This window comes from Monodon monoceros, unplaced genomic scaffold, assembly GCF_005190385.1.
Source record: "Monodon monoceros isolate NGI ecotype Baffin Bay Population unplaced genomic scaffold, NGI_Narwhal_1 Super_Scaffold_14, whole genome shotgun sequence".
NCBI lineage: Eukaryota > Metazoa > Chordata > Mammalia > Artiodactyla > Monodontidae > Monodon > Monodon monoceros.
Window position 1 is genome coordinate 7,497,908 of NW_021703770.1, and position 17,615 is coordinate 7,515,522.

The 17,615-nt window shown below is 48.5% G+C and overlaps 1 protein-coding gene across 1 annotated transcript in view; it reads left to right on the plus strand.

Moving 5' to 3' along the window:
• Window positions 1-17,615, plus strand: part of KCNQ3 (potassium voltage-gated channel subfamily Q member 3) — a 290,204-nt gene that overhangs the window by 224,353 nt on the left and 48,236 nt on the right. Inside the window, exons 2-3 of the mRNA XM_029222419.1 lie at window positions 12,265-12,355; window positions 13,994-14,120. Of these exons, the coding sequence (XP_029078252.1) occupies window positions 12,265-12,355; window positions 13,994-14,120 (218 nt within the window). The remainder of the gene's footprint in view (window positions 1-12,264; window positions 12,356-13,993; window positions 14,121-17,615) is intronic.

Genomic DNA, 17,615 nt, shown 5'->3' on the forward strand with positions numbered 1-17,615 from the left:
TCTGCTATCTGAGGTGAGCCCCAGGAAGCTTCACTGCATGAAAATGTGGGAGCTTTAGTTCCTGTGAAATAAAAGATGTGAAATGTTAGGAGATGCAAACAAACTCGGGCTGTAACAGGTCCAATGAAAGCAGAAGGTCTTAGGCCAAATAAACCCTGGACCCACACTAATGCCTGTGCCCTTCTGGTGCTGGGGACACGGGATCTACTTCCAGCCCCTCAGACATCCCCAGAGTCCTATCATGACCCTTGTCCTGTCCAAGGGTTTTTGTCCTAAAGGACTTGGCTGTAAGGCAGCTTTACCTACCTCGAGATGCTTTGTCAATTCTAAATGCATGTTTTTCCCATTTTAACATCTCTAAAATGAGGGTGTGGAATACAATCAATGGCTGTCATAGTTTAACTGCCAGTTTCCCTTTCTTAGTAGTTTATACAATTATAATGGGTCTTACAATTAATTGTGTCTGAGAGATAATGAAATATAGTGTTTCTTGGTAGAGTTACCCAAAGATGATATATGTGAGATGAACTCCAGATGTCTTATAATAATAAGAGTTGCTTCCAGTTATTGAGAAATTACAAATTTCCCAGACACTTTATTTTATGGAATATTAAAAATAACAGTCATAATAATAATACTAATTGCCAACATTTATCAAGCACTAGCCTAAGCACTTTATTAGCCCCATTTTACAGATGGAGAAACTGAGGCACATTTGGTCCTCACAACTCTGTGGGGTGTAATACAGGCATACCTCGTTTTACTGTGCTTCACTTTATTACACTTCACAGATGCTACTGTTTTTACACATTGAAGGTTTGTGGCAATCTTGCTTTGAACAAGTCTATGAGTGCCCTTTTTTTCAACAGCATTTTCTCACTTCCTGACTCTGTGTCACATTTTGGTAATTCTGGCAATATTTCAGACCTTTTCATTATTATATTTGTTATAGTATCTGTGATCATTGACCTTTGATGTTACTACTGTGACTCACAGAAGACTCAAATGATTGTTAGAATTTTTTAGCAATAAAGTACTTTTTAATTAAGGTGCGTACATTGGTTTTTAGACATAATGCTGTTGCACCCTTAATAGTCTACAGTATAGTGTAAACGTAACTTTCATGTGCTGTGGGAAACCAAAGAATTCACGTGACCTGCTTTATTGTGGTGGTCTGGAACCAAACCTGCAATATCTCCAAGGTATTGCTACATCTGCAGTTATCCCCAAAAGGAATGAGAGGCATTGAAGGATCAGAGGTGTTGAGTTACTTGCCCAAAGTCACACAGCAGTAAATAGTGTAGTCAAAATTCAAATTCATTCCATGTCTGATTCCCAAATTTAGGGTCCCAATTATAAATATTTTGTAAATGGGCATGTACGTTGGCAAATCGGGAGGAAAGTACCAATTGCTGAGTGCTGAGTACTACCAGCCTGTAAGCATCTTATATCTGTTATCCCACTGAATCCTGTTGGCAGGTAGGCACTTCACCCCACTCTTTAGATCAGGGACCAGAAGCCCAGTGGTGAGGCTGGCCTTGAAACCCTGATGCGTTTGGCTCTAGGGCCCAGGCTGTTCCCTGACAAGAGGTGCCCATGACACTTGGTCAGGTCGTGGAGAAGTTTCCTCGCAGCCCAAAGTAACACAGTCGGTGCCATCCACAAATATGCTTCTGGGGCAGCAACAGTGCCTTCAGACAGAGCTGCTGATTTGTTTAAAAAACATTAGTGGGCTTCCCTGGTGGCGCAGTGATTGAGAGTCCGCCTGCCGATGCAGGGGACGTGGGTTCGTGCCCCGGTCCGGGAAGATCCCACATGCCGCGGAGCGGCTGGGCCCGTGAGCCATGGCCGCTGAGCCTGCGCGTCCGGAGCCTGTGCTCCGCAACGGGAGAGGCCACAACAGTGAGAGGCCCACATACTGCAAAGGAAAAAAAAAAAAAAAACCACATTAGTAAGCAGACAGGACGCTCAAGAAGAAATGCACTGTAACATACCATGAAACTCAAATAGATGTTTCCAGAGACAGATTCACCACGAAACTAATGAATCTTAAGGTGCAAGCCCGGTGCTATTTTTTATCATAACTTGTATTCTTTTCCCTAAATTTGTATTTCTTTTCTTCCACAAACCTGGATGTGATCCTATTTTATTCCTCTAATCTTGTTAAATATTCTGTCATCTATCTCAACCACGGTGAGATTAAGTCCTTTACTTTCAGTTTTAAATATTTTTTTCTGCACTGCAATTAGGCATATCAGACATCTTGAGGTGGTACCGATTGAATTCAGTTGCCCTGGGCTCTTAGTTTAAATCAGAAGTTGGGAAACTTTTTCTTAAAAAGCCGAATAGCAAATATTTTAGGCTTGTGGGCCAGATGGTCTCTCTGCTGCAACTACTCAGCTCTGCTGCTGCATCACAGAAGCAGCCACAGACAATATATAAACAGAGGAGAGTGGCTGTGGTGTAAGAAAATTTAGTTACAAAAGTACCAGCTGGCTGGACTTGACCCCAGGCCCGCAGTTTGCTAACTCCCGGTTTAGATGGTCAAAACCTGCATCTGCGTTACACATCTGTAAATCTATAGATGGATATGGATAGGATATACATAGATCAAGATATAGATACAGATTTGTCTGTGGTTCTTTGTGAATATGATTTTCTTGCCTCATTTCAGGAACAGGGAAGTTTTTTTAGGACAAGATGATTTTTTTCTATATCCCATTGAAGTCATCTTTTTACTCTCCTCTGTGAGCATAAGATGAGAAGGAAGGAGGTAAGAAACTGGCACCTGATGACTGCCTGGTAATTACCAGGGTTCCAGGTGGTTTACGTATGTGGTTCTCTTTTCATCCACATGACCATGCCATGAGGTGGGTTTAGAGGGTCCCTTATTCCACAGTTAATAGGAATCAGTGAATATCTACTTAAAGGGAATCTGCTGAAAATGGGGACCAAACTTCATACTAAAGAGTGAAGGAAATTTCTCATTAGTACGTAATCACAAAAATATAATTAAAATACAAAAACGTGTTTATTGTACCTCATAGTTCACAAAATTGAGGTTATAATTGCAACTATGCTCTAATTTTTACAATGAAAACAGACTCAATTGAGTGTTAATTTGAGGTTATATTTTCTTTGCAAAAACTAGATGATAATACAATATAACTTCACATTTTATTTTCTCAACATTCTGGGGGAAGGATTGTATGGTATTTTTCCCACTTTGAAGTATCAGTTGACTTGTCTTTCGTTGTTCCAGTACGATTGTCACTTGTTAATGGCTTTGGTGTATTTAGAACAGCTCTCCATCATCATATCCATCAACTTCATGGAATCCTACATCCTTTGTAAGCTTTGCCTTTTCACTTTGCAGATGGTTCACATTGTACTATTGGACGCTGTACCTGATAGGGAGGCAGAGACTGAAGTTCAAGGCCGTGATGCCCAGGGTATAGGCTGCTGTTAAATCATCGAGGATGTGTGCATGGAGACCTCATTAGAGAAGTGGTTTTTAGTTTTGAGGATTTTTGCTGCCCTGTGCAATCTCTGAGCTACGCAGACTGGGATAAAGAAGAAGTTAAGGCAGATCCCTTGATTTGTCACTCCTGTGCTGTCGATGAGAAACTGAGGTTCAGAAAAATAAACCTGCCCCAGGTCATCTGGTTTCTAGGTGGTGAGCCAAGATTCAGATCCTGGTTAACTGGCACGGGTTATCTATTACTGTATAACAAGCTGCCACAAAACTTAGCAGCTTAACATAACACGCGTTTATCATCTCAGTTGCTATGGGTCAGGAATCCAGGCGTGGCTTACCTGGGTCTCCTGCTCAGGGTTTCTCACAAAGCCTGTGATTAAGGTGTCAGCCAGGGCTGGGGTCTCATCTGAAGGTTTCACTGGGGAAGGACTCTCTTTCAGGCCCCCTTTTGTAGTTATGGGAAGAATTTTGTTCCTTGAAGCCTCTTGGACTGAGGGTCTTGGTACCTTGCTAGCCATTGGCTGAAGGCCACATTGAGTTCCATCCCACGTGGGCCTCTCCAAGATGGAGGTATGAACAACTTGCTTCATCAAAGCCAGCAAAAGAGGGAGTTTCTGGTGGTCTGGTGGTTAGGATTCAGCACTGTCACTGCCGTGGCCTGAGAACAGAGATCCCGTAAGCTTCACAGCGTACCACCCCCTCCCAAAAATACAGCCAGCAAGAGGGAGTCTACTAGCAAGGTGGCAGTCACAGTCTTTTATAACCTAACTCCAGAAGTGACATGCCACCTTTACTGTATTCTGTTGGTTAGAAACTAGCCACAGGTCCCAGCCAACTTTCCGCAGAGGGAATTAACCACAAGTGTGCATAGCAGGAGGCAAGATCCACTGGGGTCATCTTAAGATCTGACTGTTAACAGTAGATTCCAAAATCTTTACTCTTCTCCTTTTTGGTACTGGTTACCAGGGGAGCATGGTGGATGCTTGCACCATGAAGAAGCAGCTTAAAATATAACCTCACATCACTTTGTAGCACCACTACCTTGGAATGCTTTTGGATGTTGACTAGAAATCCTTTGTCAATAACAAGGCTTTGCAGATACGCCAGTCCCTAACACAGGGCCTGACACACGGGAAGCACACTGCAGATGACGAAATGAATGCCATTGAATAGGGAGAGGGGATTGGGGGCCAGATTGACTTTAACATCTCAGGATGTTTCAGAGATATGGCTTGTTCTGGGGAGGAGAAAAGGAAACACCCAGAGATGGACTGTTTCTCTCCACGGGCTTCGTTCAGATTCCCACTGTGTCTGCCACTCAGCATGGCCCAGGAGTCCTGCTGGAGCCGGAAGTACAGAGCTCATGACTCCTGTCTCTAGCCTACAGGGGGGAAAGAATGTGACCTGCCAGCCCTAGGATAGCATCACCTTTATCAAGAAGTGTAAAATGAAAACCAGGGTACTGGAGAGGGCATGTTGGCGGCACTGTTAATGGGAATGTCGTCTATTTCAGCTCATGATATTATGAGTGTAGAGGGGGTCAGAGGCATGGAACAGAACCGCTTGGTCTGGGGAAGGCTGATAACCCTGTCCCCAGGCAGAAGACTCCAACCCTCCCACGTCCCAAAAATAAATGTGGCCTCCTTTAGGAGGGCTGGATGGATCTGAGAATGCTGACAGCCAGGATCCCTGCAGAAACAGACAAGTGATGACTCAGACTTGGTATAGACGGTGCAGTGCATGGTGGCACTCAGACATCTTCTTGCCAGGGCTTCTTCCAAGTTCTAGTTGATTTCCCTATTCTAAAGAACAATCTCAGGTCTGAAGAGATGGCAAAAAGTTCCATTAGCCACATGGCACTCAGCCATAGGCCCGACCCATCCAAGCTCAAATTCACTCCTGCAGTAGCTAACACGAATTGGCCTCCGTGCTGTGCCAGGCGTGGTGTCACATAGCCTCCGAGCATGGCCTTGTGTGCCTCTCATATGCACAACAGCCGTGAATTAGGAACTGTGGTCATTCCCACTTACAGATGAGGAAACAGTCTCCTAGGGGGTAAGTGACAGAGTTGAGATCTGAACTCCTGAACCCAAGTCTGTGCTTCTGCGAAAGCTCTTCCAGGCCCTCCTGCCAGGGTGGGCTGGAGGCCTGAACCCACAACAACTTCCCTTACAGGCCTGTTGGATCTTGTAACCCACTCATTTCACAGAGGTATACGCTGAGGCCTGGGAAGAGGAAAAAGCTTCTCCAGGTGCCTACAATAAGCACACCACAGAGCTAGAAGTAGAACTCAGGTGTGTGTAGCTTCTTCAGAATCGTTTGGGCTGGGCACTGAGATTCTAGGAGGCCTTGGGGCTGACTCGGAGGGAATAAGAAAGCCCCTGACACACAGTGGGTGCTTTACCTCTGGGAATTTCCATGGGGGATCGGTAGGATCCTGATGTGGTCTGAAGGCTGTAGCTTCTGCTGGAGAGCAAGGATCAGGGTGGTAGCCGAAGATCAGGACATGTGGGCTAGCTGTGGCCTCAGCACACCTGCCCCGTCAGAGGGGTCAGTTCTGCTGTGCCTGGCTAGGGAGCGTGATTCTACACATGCCCGTTTCATGGCACACGGATGAGGGGTGTAAGGAGGAGAGTCCAGCGGTCAGCCGCCACCTTCCGCCCTCAGTCTAGGACCTTTGGTGAGCTGCAGGTACTCGACAGATGCCTACCAGGACCCAGGAACCAGCCGCGGTCCCGGGGAACTACCTGGAAATGGAATTGAGCTTTTCTCCCCCAAACTGGAGTCCAGAGGAGAGGGGAAGCTGAACTGTGGGCCTCAGCCCTCCCACTCTCTGGCTGGCTCTAACCTGGCCCCGTTCCCTGCAGAGTCTCACCCAAGTCCCCGTGACCGCTCTCAGCACAGGGTCCGGTCCCAGCAGCGCTGCCCCCCTTCCTTCCTTTGGTGACCCCGCTGCCTGAGCCTGGAAGCTGTGCCCCTCATCTGTAAAATTGGGGCACAGATATAACGGTGACAGTGCCCCTGGCTGGCATTGCTGCTGTCTGGGGTAAAAGAAAATGATGTGCTAAGAAGACGACCAAGTCAATGCTGGAGTTTTCACCCTCCTGGGCTTACTTTGAACGAAGCCTGGGAGAGGATATTTCCAGCAGGTCCGGCTTTGTTCCTGTCAGGGGACGCCCAGCTCGGGTGAGAAGAGGTGGGTAGGGGATGGTGTCTGGCTTAAGGGTATGTCAAGACCCTTGACCTTAACTGGCCTCATTGGCAAAGACAGCCAGGACCTTGCTGACAGAAGGACAGCTGTTGACTCTCCCCAAGACTTCAGCAAGTCCCAGGACGGGGGTCGGGGGGAGAAGTGCTAGGTGAGGAACAGAGGGGAGAGGAAAAGAAATCAGGGGAGGGAGGGCAGTGACAGAGGAGTGGAGTGAGGGAAACAGCCAGGGCTACAGAGGAGGAAACCACAGTGACAGAGGAAGTAACAGAATAATTGGTGAGGCATGGGGGCGGGGGGAGAGAGAGAGAGAGAGAACAAGATGAGAAGGGAAGACCCTGGCTAGCCACACCTATCTGGCTTCCATCTGTGAGACTGATCATTTGGTCCTCCTGTCTGAAATCAAGTTCATATCTTAAGAATAAACTTTACTATGCAAGAGACCAAAGGGTGTTTCCCCTTCTCAGGTGAAAGAGGGCTTCCCTGCTGCTTTTCGCTTTATAAATTAATCATTGTTTTCAAATCCCAGCAAGTAAATTCCCCAGGTTGCCGGTGCTTTTAATTCCTGGAGATGCCAGGAAGTGCCACTTTCCGCCAGGTGTTTGCTGCCCTCTCCTGGCTGAAGCCCGGTTCTGCATGCCCCCTGCAGATGGGAACCACAGTGACACTGCGTTTTGGTGACAGGTTAAGGATGAGTTATCCCCTCACCTGGCTCTAAAATCACAGTTGGAGCTGAAAGGGACTTAGGTCTCTAGCCCCAACCTCTCCCCTAAGCTTTAGACTTGAATTTCGACCAGCCTGCTGAATATTTCCACTTGGACCTCAAACGGCAGGTGCGCAGCGTAGCTTATCTTTGCTGTCGTCCTGGCCCCGGGGCACATACTCTTGAAGCCTGTGAACACCACACGGTCCACCCTGTCACCCACCAACCCCCGTGAGCCTCCAGATGCCCCTCCTGCCCAGCCTACACATCCCCGTAGTCGCAAGTCCCGCTGAAACTTCGGAAGGATTCTGTCTCATGGAACCCCTGTCATCTCTGCAGGTCAGTCCATGACAACAGCTTCCTGACTGCTGTCCTGTCAGAGAGCAGTCTTTCTAGGCATAGGTGATACGGGTGTGGATACTGATGGTGATATAGATACAGATATAGATGACATGGAGGTGGATATAGAAATAGATAAAGATGATACAGATATGGATATGGCTATACCTACAGATGTAGTAGATATAGATCTTCTGCAGAATAAAGTCCAAACTCTCACTTGGCCAACAAAACTGTTCATACCCTATTCTGGCTTGCCCCTCCAGGCCCATCCTATATCCCTTGCCTTCTATTCCAACCACAGGGCAACTGCTCATCTCTGAAATTGTTTTTATCCATTCTCTAAACACATATGGGTTCTTCCCAAGTGCGAGGCTTTGGGATAGTCACTGGGATACAGAGAGGAACAAGGTAGTCCACCCTCAAGGAGTGGAGCCTCACAGACCAAACACACAAGTGCAGCCCAGACATCGTCTGAAGAATGAGAGGGTGAGGTGGGGCTCTATAAAAACTGGATGCACTTGGTACAGATTCCCATCCACACTCTTAGCTTTCTGTTGCTGCCTAACAGATTGCCACTAACTTAGTGGCTTATAGCAACACATGTGAACCGTCTCACAGTTTCCGTGGGTTAGGAGCCTGGGCATGTCTTAACTGGGCCCTCCTCTTGGGGTCTCACAAAGCAGCAGTCAAAGGGTGGGCTGGGCTGTACTCCTTTCTGGAGCTTGGGAGTCCTCCAAACTCACCTGACTGTTGGTCCTTGTGGTTGTAGGACTGAAGTCCCACTTTCATGCAGGGCTGCTTTCAGGTCCTAGAAGCCACCACAGTTTCTGGCCTTGTGACCCTCACAGACCCTTCCCGACATGGCAGCTCACTTCAGGGCCAGCAGGTGATTCTTGCTCTATTCAGCTAAGATGGAGACTTATCTAAAGTAACATAATCACAGACGAGTCTATCCCATTGCCTTTGCCACATAATGAAACCTACTCAAGGGAATGACATCCCATCACCTCCGCCATAATCTCTTGTTAGAACCAAGTCGAAGGTTCAGCCTGCACTCAGGTATGAGGATTATACAAGAGCATGGCTCGTTTGGGGTCACTTTATGGCATGGTCACCATGCACATACCTCGTAGACTCTTCCCAAGATTCACATACATTTCAAGTACAGGACTGTGGGTCGAGTCCCAGAATCTGCTTAAGGACTCTTGTTCCTCCTGAATTAGTTTAGCTGTGGGACATCAAGCTTTCCCTTCTCCCCACACATATCCCTACCCAGACCACAGGCTCTAGCCCCATGTTCAATGCCCGGTAAAGACAAAACCACTCCATAAGGCCATGGTTGATGATTGTCTTTGCAGGACCACGAACTTGTAATTTTAGCCAGTCTTGTACCTAACACCCCTTCAGCATGTGGCCATATCCTCTCCTCTTTGTCATTCCCGGCCCTCAAGACCAACCCCCGTCTCCAATTTCTGGCTACTTTTTCTTACTGAGAGGTTTAGCAGTCTTGTGACTTTAGGGTTGCAACTTCCACCTCAACTGGATCAGTAAAATGTTTCACTAGGCAAAGGCAGTTCCTGCCCTAGGATGAATTCTCAAGTTGGGTGTTAAGATAGAGTGCTTTATTTATGACACAGTGCACCAACGATTACAAAATGATAATGGGTTAGGATCAGTACTGGAATAGAAATGCCTTAGGGTGCTCTGTGATCCTAAGGGAGGGATCACATGAGGAAACCTACAGGCAGCAGCTGGGAGGCTCTGGAGGCAAAGCCATGACCGGCACCGTCAAGGTATCAGCAGGAAGACGAAGGGGCGTGTGTGGGGAGCGGGCAGGGAAGGGGAGAGTTGAGACAGACACCGGTAGGGTAAGAGAATCTGAGGAAGTGCTGTGATTCAGTACGGCCCGCCTGGGTGTGGGAGAGCAAGAAGAGATGAGGCTGTGAGGAGGGAAAGCCAGATCATAGAAGGCTCACACCCCTTGCTAAAGGAGAAGATTGAATGGGGTTTTGTGTCCACAGTGCCGAAGGGTCCATACTCCAGGTCAACACATAAAATGGGCGATGTCCTGGATAAACCGAAACATATGGTCAACCCTAGCTAAGCCTCACATATCTTTCCAACCCTTTGGCCACAGCCTCTGGCATGCTTCCAGTGTTGTACTCCCAAAGCATGTGGTGGACACTCAGATCATAACCTCAACCACACTCTCGTGTGATTATTTGTGCTCTGCTTCCCCCACTGGACTAGGAGAAATGATGGCTAGGTTTTATTCATGTTTGTACCCTTAAAGCCATCTCTCTGCCTAGGACAGAAGAGGCATTGATATTAAATCACAATAAAATAATAGCTAACATTTAATGAAGGCTAAGTATCTGTGAGACATTCTTCTAAGCCCATGACATGGATTATATCATTGAAAAATTGAGAACACTAGCACTTTTATTGGATCCATTTTACATATGAGAAAATCAGGATGCAGAGAGGTTGTGTAACTTGCCTAAGATGACACAGCATGAGAGGAGGGAGAGGATTCTAATCTAGATCTTATCTCCAGAGCCTTTGAATGAATAAAGTCAAGTCTTGAGAGAACAAGAATATGGATTTCTAGAATCGTCTAAGAGCACGTTTTCCAGAGCCTGTCCAGCCAGTGATGCGTATGTGTCTGGGCAAGCACTAGGCATCATTTGCTTGATCTTAAACAGTGGACTGAATGACTCTCCATCCATTATCTCCGGTGGTCCTCACAATAACTGTGATCTCTAGGCAGGTTCGTTATTCTCGTTCTATGGACGTGATCATCGGGGTTCCCAGAATCAGTGAGCTTCTCAAGATCACATACCAGAGCCTCTTTCTCGTCCATATCTTTGGCCTCCAGACTGTATGGTCTTTTTACTGACAACACAGTTGTCCTGATGGTAATGATTCCTTCTGATGAACTTCTTCATTGCTAAAATGGGAATGATCATATCTACCTTGGGAGGCGGTTGTGTTGTGAGGATAAATGAGCTGATAGATGTAGTAACTGCTCACTGAAGAGTGGTGGTGGGTGTTGCCGTTGTTACAGTTGTCACTGTCGTCATCATCACCTGAGAAGATTTGGGATGAAGAGCAGGCAGATCCCAGCTATGGATCAGGAGTCATGAATTTAAAAAAGATGGCCAAACACAGGAGGGAGCTGAAAATCTTGTTTGGGTTCATAGGCAGGGTTGGAAACATAGATTCAGGTCTGCAGATCAGCGGCACTGTTGATCAGAAAATGTGATCAGGAAGGATCACCAAGGGCCGGAGCCAGGACTCTGGTCCAATCCAGGGCCAGGAGCAGACATTTCCAAGCCTCCTTACATCATGGTCCTTACCGTCACACCGTGAGATCGCTTCCTGTTTGTCTGAACTCTGAGCTCAGGAGGACGGATCCAGCTTATTCATCATTGAATTTCAGCTCTGTGTCCCCCAGTGCCTGCCATATAAATATTGGATGGATGGATGGATGGATGGATGAATGAATGAATGAATGTACAAGTGGGTACCCACTTACACAAACCAAAAAAGCATGGATTGGAACCTAGCAGGGCACAGAGCCAGATTATATAGAGCAGGAGAGCTTGGAGTATGTGACCAAGACTCCTGCATGGACCCTCTCTTGTAATTTCCCTCTTACACACCCAGGGAACCTGGTGCTGACCATTGAACCAAAGACTCTCCACCAAGGGCAAGGGAGAACGCTTTTTCTTTGCTGAAACAGTGAAGCGTGCACATACACACACTGTCCCTCCACCGCCACCATCACCCCCCTCACACACAGGGAGTTTATAAACATAATAATCTCAAAGGATTGTTTGCAGTTAGCTCCTGCCTGAGGCAGGGCCATGAACCAGATGAGCTCTCAGTGACTTTTCAATGAGCAGCATTGTGCATCACGGTGGCTTCTGTTCTTTCTAGCATGAAGCACACTTGGTAATTTCAAAATCGATTCTGAAGGCCCCCAATTGAAAGACGTTGTTTCCTTTAGTAACCATTGACTGTAAAAAAAATAATAATAATAATATGAAGATATGGTGACAGGCGCCATCACCAAATTTATCAATCGTTGGATGAATTTGTCTTTATTCTAAGAATGTTTTCATATATTTGAAAAACAGAGACCTATATGTGCAGGACACATTATTAACATATTCATATTCCCGTTGATTTACCAAAGCTTGCGGTAACTTTGGTTTTTCAAGGCATCTGCAGCCCTCCAGGGCTGGGACCCGATGATCTAATTCAAATTCTCACTGTTTCCACTAACTAGCTGGTAAAGTAAACGTTATGCACGTTGCCTCACCTCTCTCAGCCCTGTGTCCTTCAACCGGAGCAGTAATTCCTACCTGCCCTTCAGGTGTGTTATGAGGTTAAATGGGGTAACGGATAAAGCACACACCTATGTCTAACGGATGCTGTAGCTTCATCTCGTCTGACACCTTCGCAGTCTTGCCTCGACGCAATCCGAGACTAGACGCTTCCTTAGTTTCCTTCTTCCTTCCCCTCTAGGTTCCTGATTGTCCTTGGGTGCTTGATTCTGGCCGTCCTGACCACCTTCAGGGAGTACGAGACTGTTTCGGGAGACTGGCTTCTGCTGCTGGTGAGATGGCGCCTGCACCGTGGTGCTGTGCTGTGGGGGTAGATGCTCTGGTGGGACCGCCGACGATGAAGACAAGGAGGCCCTTGGGTGCAGTTCTGCCCAACGGGTTTTGGCTTCCTGGAGTCTCTGGCCAAGTCCAGGCCCAGGAGAAAGCATTGGTGGATCAGTTGATGAGGTCTGCTGGGGGCACAGGTGGAGCAGGGAATGGCTGGCCTGTGTTATTCCAGGTTAGAGATAAGGGGACATAAACAAGGTCAACACAGACACCAATACCCACTGGTTAAATGATAAAATACAGCTTCCCAACCCTCTGACAGTAACACAAAGGCATGTTTCGTCCCAACCCTTCCTCTGCTTTTCCTCCCTAAACCCTGAGGATCTCTTCCTTCAAGGCCAAGCAAGAAAGCCCGTTTCTGCATGAGCACTCCAGGACCTCCCTTCTGGGCCTCTGCCTGTTTTTACTCTCCAGTCTGTATCCCGTGATGCAGCAGAGAGAGCGTGCAGTTAGAATTCTCGGGCAAGTTACCTAACACCCCGACTCAGTCTCCTCCCACCCTCACCTAAAAGATGTAGCAGTGTACGGTGAGGGGCACACGCCGATAGGCTGGGTGCAGCCTCCACACCGGGCCAGGAGGAGGCTCCCAGGAAGGGCTGGATCCTTCTGCAGCCCTGGATCCTTCTCCAGCTGGCCTTTTGAATGACCACGCCTTCCTGGATTAGGATCAACCCACCTCTCTAGGGTGAGGCCCCACCCTCTGCACAGGGAAGGGATGCCAGCCCCCAGTCAGGGTTTAGGAAATAGCAGAACCTTTGCCTCCCACTGAGCTAACCACGCGTCCGTGGTGCCAGAATCAGCAGGTTCCTTCCAAGGGCAGGTGCTGACAGTCTACAGGGCAGATCTGAAGCTAAGACCTGAGCAGATGACTCCTGGGAAGCCATCCAGTTCCAGGAACTAAGTTTCGAGGATTGCTGCAGCTCCCCAAGGGCCCCAGGGAGGTCACCAAGCAGTGGGGGCGAAGGTTTCTCCATCTGACCCACAAAGGAGGCTCAGCAGGGAAGATGCAAACCCGCTGTCCCATAGGTCATAGGGAGACGCCATAGCATGGTCCTGACGGGCTCAGAGCCTGATCACCTGCCTGGGATTCCTTCTTTGCCACTTTTGGCCTTGAGACATTTGTTCAGCCACTCCTTGCCCAGCCTGGGTTTTTCAAAATACAAGATGAGGGTCATATTATAAAATACTTCAGGTGGTGCCTGGCCCAGGAGCTGTGCTCAGTAACCATTGGCCACGATTAGCAATACCAGGGACCAGACACCGGCTGGGCAATATCACTGATTCCTCTCCTTCCAACCCAACTGAACTTCTTGGGGGCTTTTAGTACATTAAAGGGATTTTTAAAAAATGATCCATTAGAACAAAAACATAGAAAAAAGGCTTAATGTTAGAGACAGTTAGCACATCAGAGTGAAGACAGGAACTGCCCCAAACTGAATGGAGGTGATCAGCCTGTCCTACTCCCTCTACCACCAAACCAGCAACAACAGAAATCCAGCTCTTCAGAACTTACGGACAGAAATCGCTAGTTCTGGACAACCGGGTCCCGGTTAATGTGTCTCTCCACATGTGCTTCAACGCAGGAAACATTTGCTATTTTCATCTTCGGAGCCGAGTTTGCTTTGAGGATCTGGGCTGCTGGGTGTTGCTGCCGATACAAAGGCTGGCGGGGACGACTGAAGTTTGCCAGGAAGCCCTTGTGCATGTTGGGTAAGCCCTGACCCCGAGCCCGGGGGTGCCTCATCCCCTTCTTTTGGTGCGTTATTTCTCTGAGGCAATTTTAAGCAGACGCTGTTCTTCTGGGAAACCATGCAGCGTCGTGGGGGCCCGCCCCGCCTCTGACCCTCCCTTCAATCCTCCAGCAGGTGGGATTCCTGCCCCCGCGGCTTCTCCTCATAATGAGCCCACAGGGCAGGAATTCTTAAGGCGGGTGGGAGACACTCTTGGCATTTGGGTCGTGAAGGAGCCACAGCTCATTGCAGGATGTGGGGCAACCCCAGTCCCTGGAGTAGTAGCACCCCAGTCACCGTGACAGCCAAACTGCCCGTGCAGTTCGACTGGCCACGGTGGGGATGGGAGGCGTGACACCATTGCAGGTTGAGAATGACCTCTGTAGGGCCGCAGAGGTAATTCTTCCATCCTAACACCCAGTCTGGAAGAATCTAGCACCTGTGACCCCCCTCGCCACCATAATGCTGTGTCCTGACCCACCTTGCTTTGGGGAGGTGTCATGGAGACCCCTCCATCCAGGTGTAGGCATTTTGATAGCGAAGAAGGTGGAAGCTCTCACACACACCTATTGGTGCACCCCACCATGTTCCCATCTGAAGATCCCACTAAAATCATACAGTGACAGGACGAAATCTACCTGCAGTGATGGTTAGGAGTCTTGGAGCTTCGATTTCCTAGGGATGGTTAAAGTCAGAGGATCATAGAATGTCAGGGCTGGAAGGGACCTTCAAAAGTGTTTGGTTGAAGATGCCCTCCTGTCTGATGCTCCAGCCCCCTTTGCAGCAGCCTTTAAGTGGTCCCCCAGACTCTACTTGCATACCTCCAGTCACGGGGCGCTCACCACCTCTCGAGGGTATTCATTCCATCTTAACTCCTCTGACTCTCTTCAGATATTCGAGTTCAGCCATCCTATTCTTCCCCTCCACTCCAGCAGTCTCCTTTCATTGGGAGGGATGTGCTTAGCAGCTTCAACCCCATCTTATAGCCCATTTTCTTAGCATCATAGACCCTCTCCTCTGAGCTGCTTCTTATTCCTCACTCCCCTTTTAAAAAGTGACCTGCCGGGACTGGACACAGCCCTGTGGGTACGAATGACCCAGCCAGGGAGGAAGAGCTGGACTCCTCCCCCTGTCCTAGGCGCCACGTTCTCTCCGTGCCTCCTGGGGCTGTGTTGCTGCGTTTGCAGGTTGCCTCACACAAAGGACAGGTACCAGCCTCACTGTCGGCTGAAGCCTCTCTTCCTTCCCATTTGCTGCTGAGGTTGGAAATCTGAGGGTTTTGTTTATTGCTTAGAATTTTGAGTGCAAGGAGGGTGGGTGTGTGTACGCACACGTTCACACGTGCAATTTTGGAGCACTTTGTAGTTACTGATTTTTTTTCACATTTTTTTTCTCTCTTCCTTTGTCCTCTTACCATGTCTATCTACTGTGTCTGAGTTCTTTACAGCTGCTGTAACAGTATACCACAGACAGTATACCACAGACAGGGTAGCTTATAAACAACAGAAATTTATTTCTCACAGTTCTGGATGCTGGACACCTGAGATTGGGGTGCCAGCATGGCCGGGTTCTGGTGAGAGTCCACTTCCTAGTTCCTAGACAGCTGTCTTCTTGCTGTGTCCTCACATGATGGAAGGGGCGAGGGAGCACGCTGGGGTCTCTTTCATAAGGGTACTAATGCCATGCATGGGGGATCCACCCTCATGACCTAATCACCTCCCAAAGGCCCCACCTCCCAATACCATTACACGGGGGGTTAGGACTCAACATATGAATTTGAAAGGACCCAAACATTCACTCCATGGCAGCCCCCAACTTTCCTTCCCCTTCCTCTTTCCTGTCTTTCTTTTAAGTCTTAAGCTGACTTCTTTTTGGGGTGACCTATCCAGTGTGTGTGCGTGTGTGTGTGTGTGTGTGTGTGTGTGTGTGTGTGTGTGTGTGTTGGCAGGGGGTGGGGGAGATGACTTTGTGATCGACGGTGCCCAAATTCAGAGGTTCCTGCCAAGTTAGAGGATGTCATAGCAGGTGGAGCCCGGGCCCCTCTGGAACAGGGGCGTTCCCCGTGGAGCTGTCTCCACTATTCCAGGATTGTACCGGAGCTCCAGATCACGTTCCCCTGCCCGCCTTTCTGGAGAGACAAGGCTGGGCCTCAGCATCCACCATCCTTGCTGGCTTCTTTCCTGATGTTGCTGCATTTTGTGTTCTACTCCTCTCAACTTCTCCCGTAACGTGGCGCCTGTGGGAAATGTTGCTTTTCTCTGTGTGTCTGACAAGAGGCTGGTCATCACGTCCACACACATCATGGCCTCCTTGCTCGAAGCAGCCTCAGACCCTGCCATTTTGGGCGTGGATGGGTCCCTCTGGGCCAGAATTTGCTGTCCTGTCAGAGTGTCGTAGACTTAAGTCACATTTACACTGCACCTAGGTTTTGTTTTCTCTTTTACAAACGTGATGAATGGGTATCTTTGCACAGATAGACCGAGAAGCCTGGCCAAGGATATAGACATATTGGTATCCAGGTGTCTGAGCACTACTTTTTCCCACAGCGTAGGCACACCTGGGAGATACTTGGACATGGTGGAAGGGGTGCCAGCTTTTTTGGCAGACGTACCTGGTGTAGATCAAGGAGCCTAATCCAAGCTGGGTGGCAGCACAAACAAAGGTGTAGAGGTGTGAGGACACTGTGGGCTCAGCAAACCACACATGCTTCTAGAAGGTTCCCAGGGGCTGGATCACAGAGGGTTTTCAGAAGTTTGGACTTTGCCCAGTGGATAAACATTCCTACAATGTGTTCCCTGGAATCCTGATGCTCTTGCAAAACAAAAAACAAAACAAACAAAAACAGTTCAGACAGGTCAAAATCTTTGGAGAAAGGCTGGACTTCATTGGTAAAATTGAGAGCCACAGGGCATATTAGCATATTAAAGGCTCTGAGAAGTCCTGCAGTAGCAAAACCTGTTTAATTGAATTTTTTTCAGATTTACTTGATCATGGGATCCTTTTTACTTGCTTAGCCCCCTGCAGTACAGTGGGGAGATAACAGATCCGGGAGCTGAGGGGAGGGCATTGAAGGGAATAAGAAAGAGACCAGGGCCCCCTCTTTCTTCCATCCTCAGCCATTTAACTTCAGGAGCCAGCTTGGCCCTTTCAGAAGTGCCACATCCCCTCGGCCTCTGCTTCCACCAGTCACAGCTCCGGTAGACGTTTCTAGGTCACCTCCTGACAGCAGCATCCCACTTCTGGGGTGGGCCCCATGTTTCCCCACAGTCTACCCCAGGGCCTTCTCTGAAGCTGAGGGAGGTCACAGGCAGTGGAGCTGGCGAGTGTGGGGACGTTACGACCCCCTCAGCCAGCAGGGAACAGGATCTAGTGGACAGATGGCCCAGCTCCCATCTTTCAGAGGGACAGTGGTGGGAGGTGTTCTGCCTACAGCTCAGAGGCTCCAGCAGCGGCCTTGACAACATCCCTTGCACTG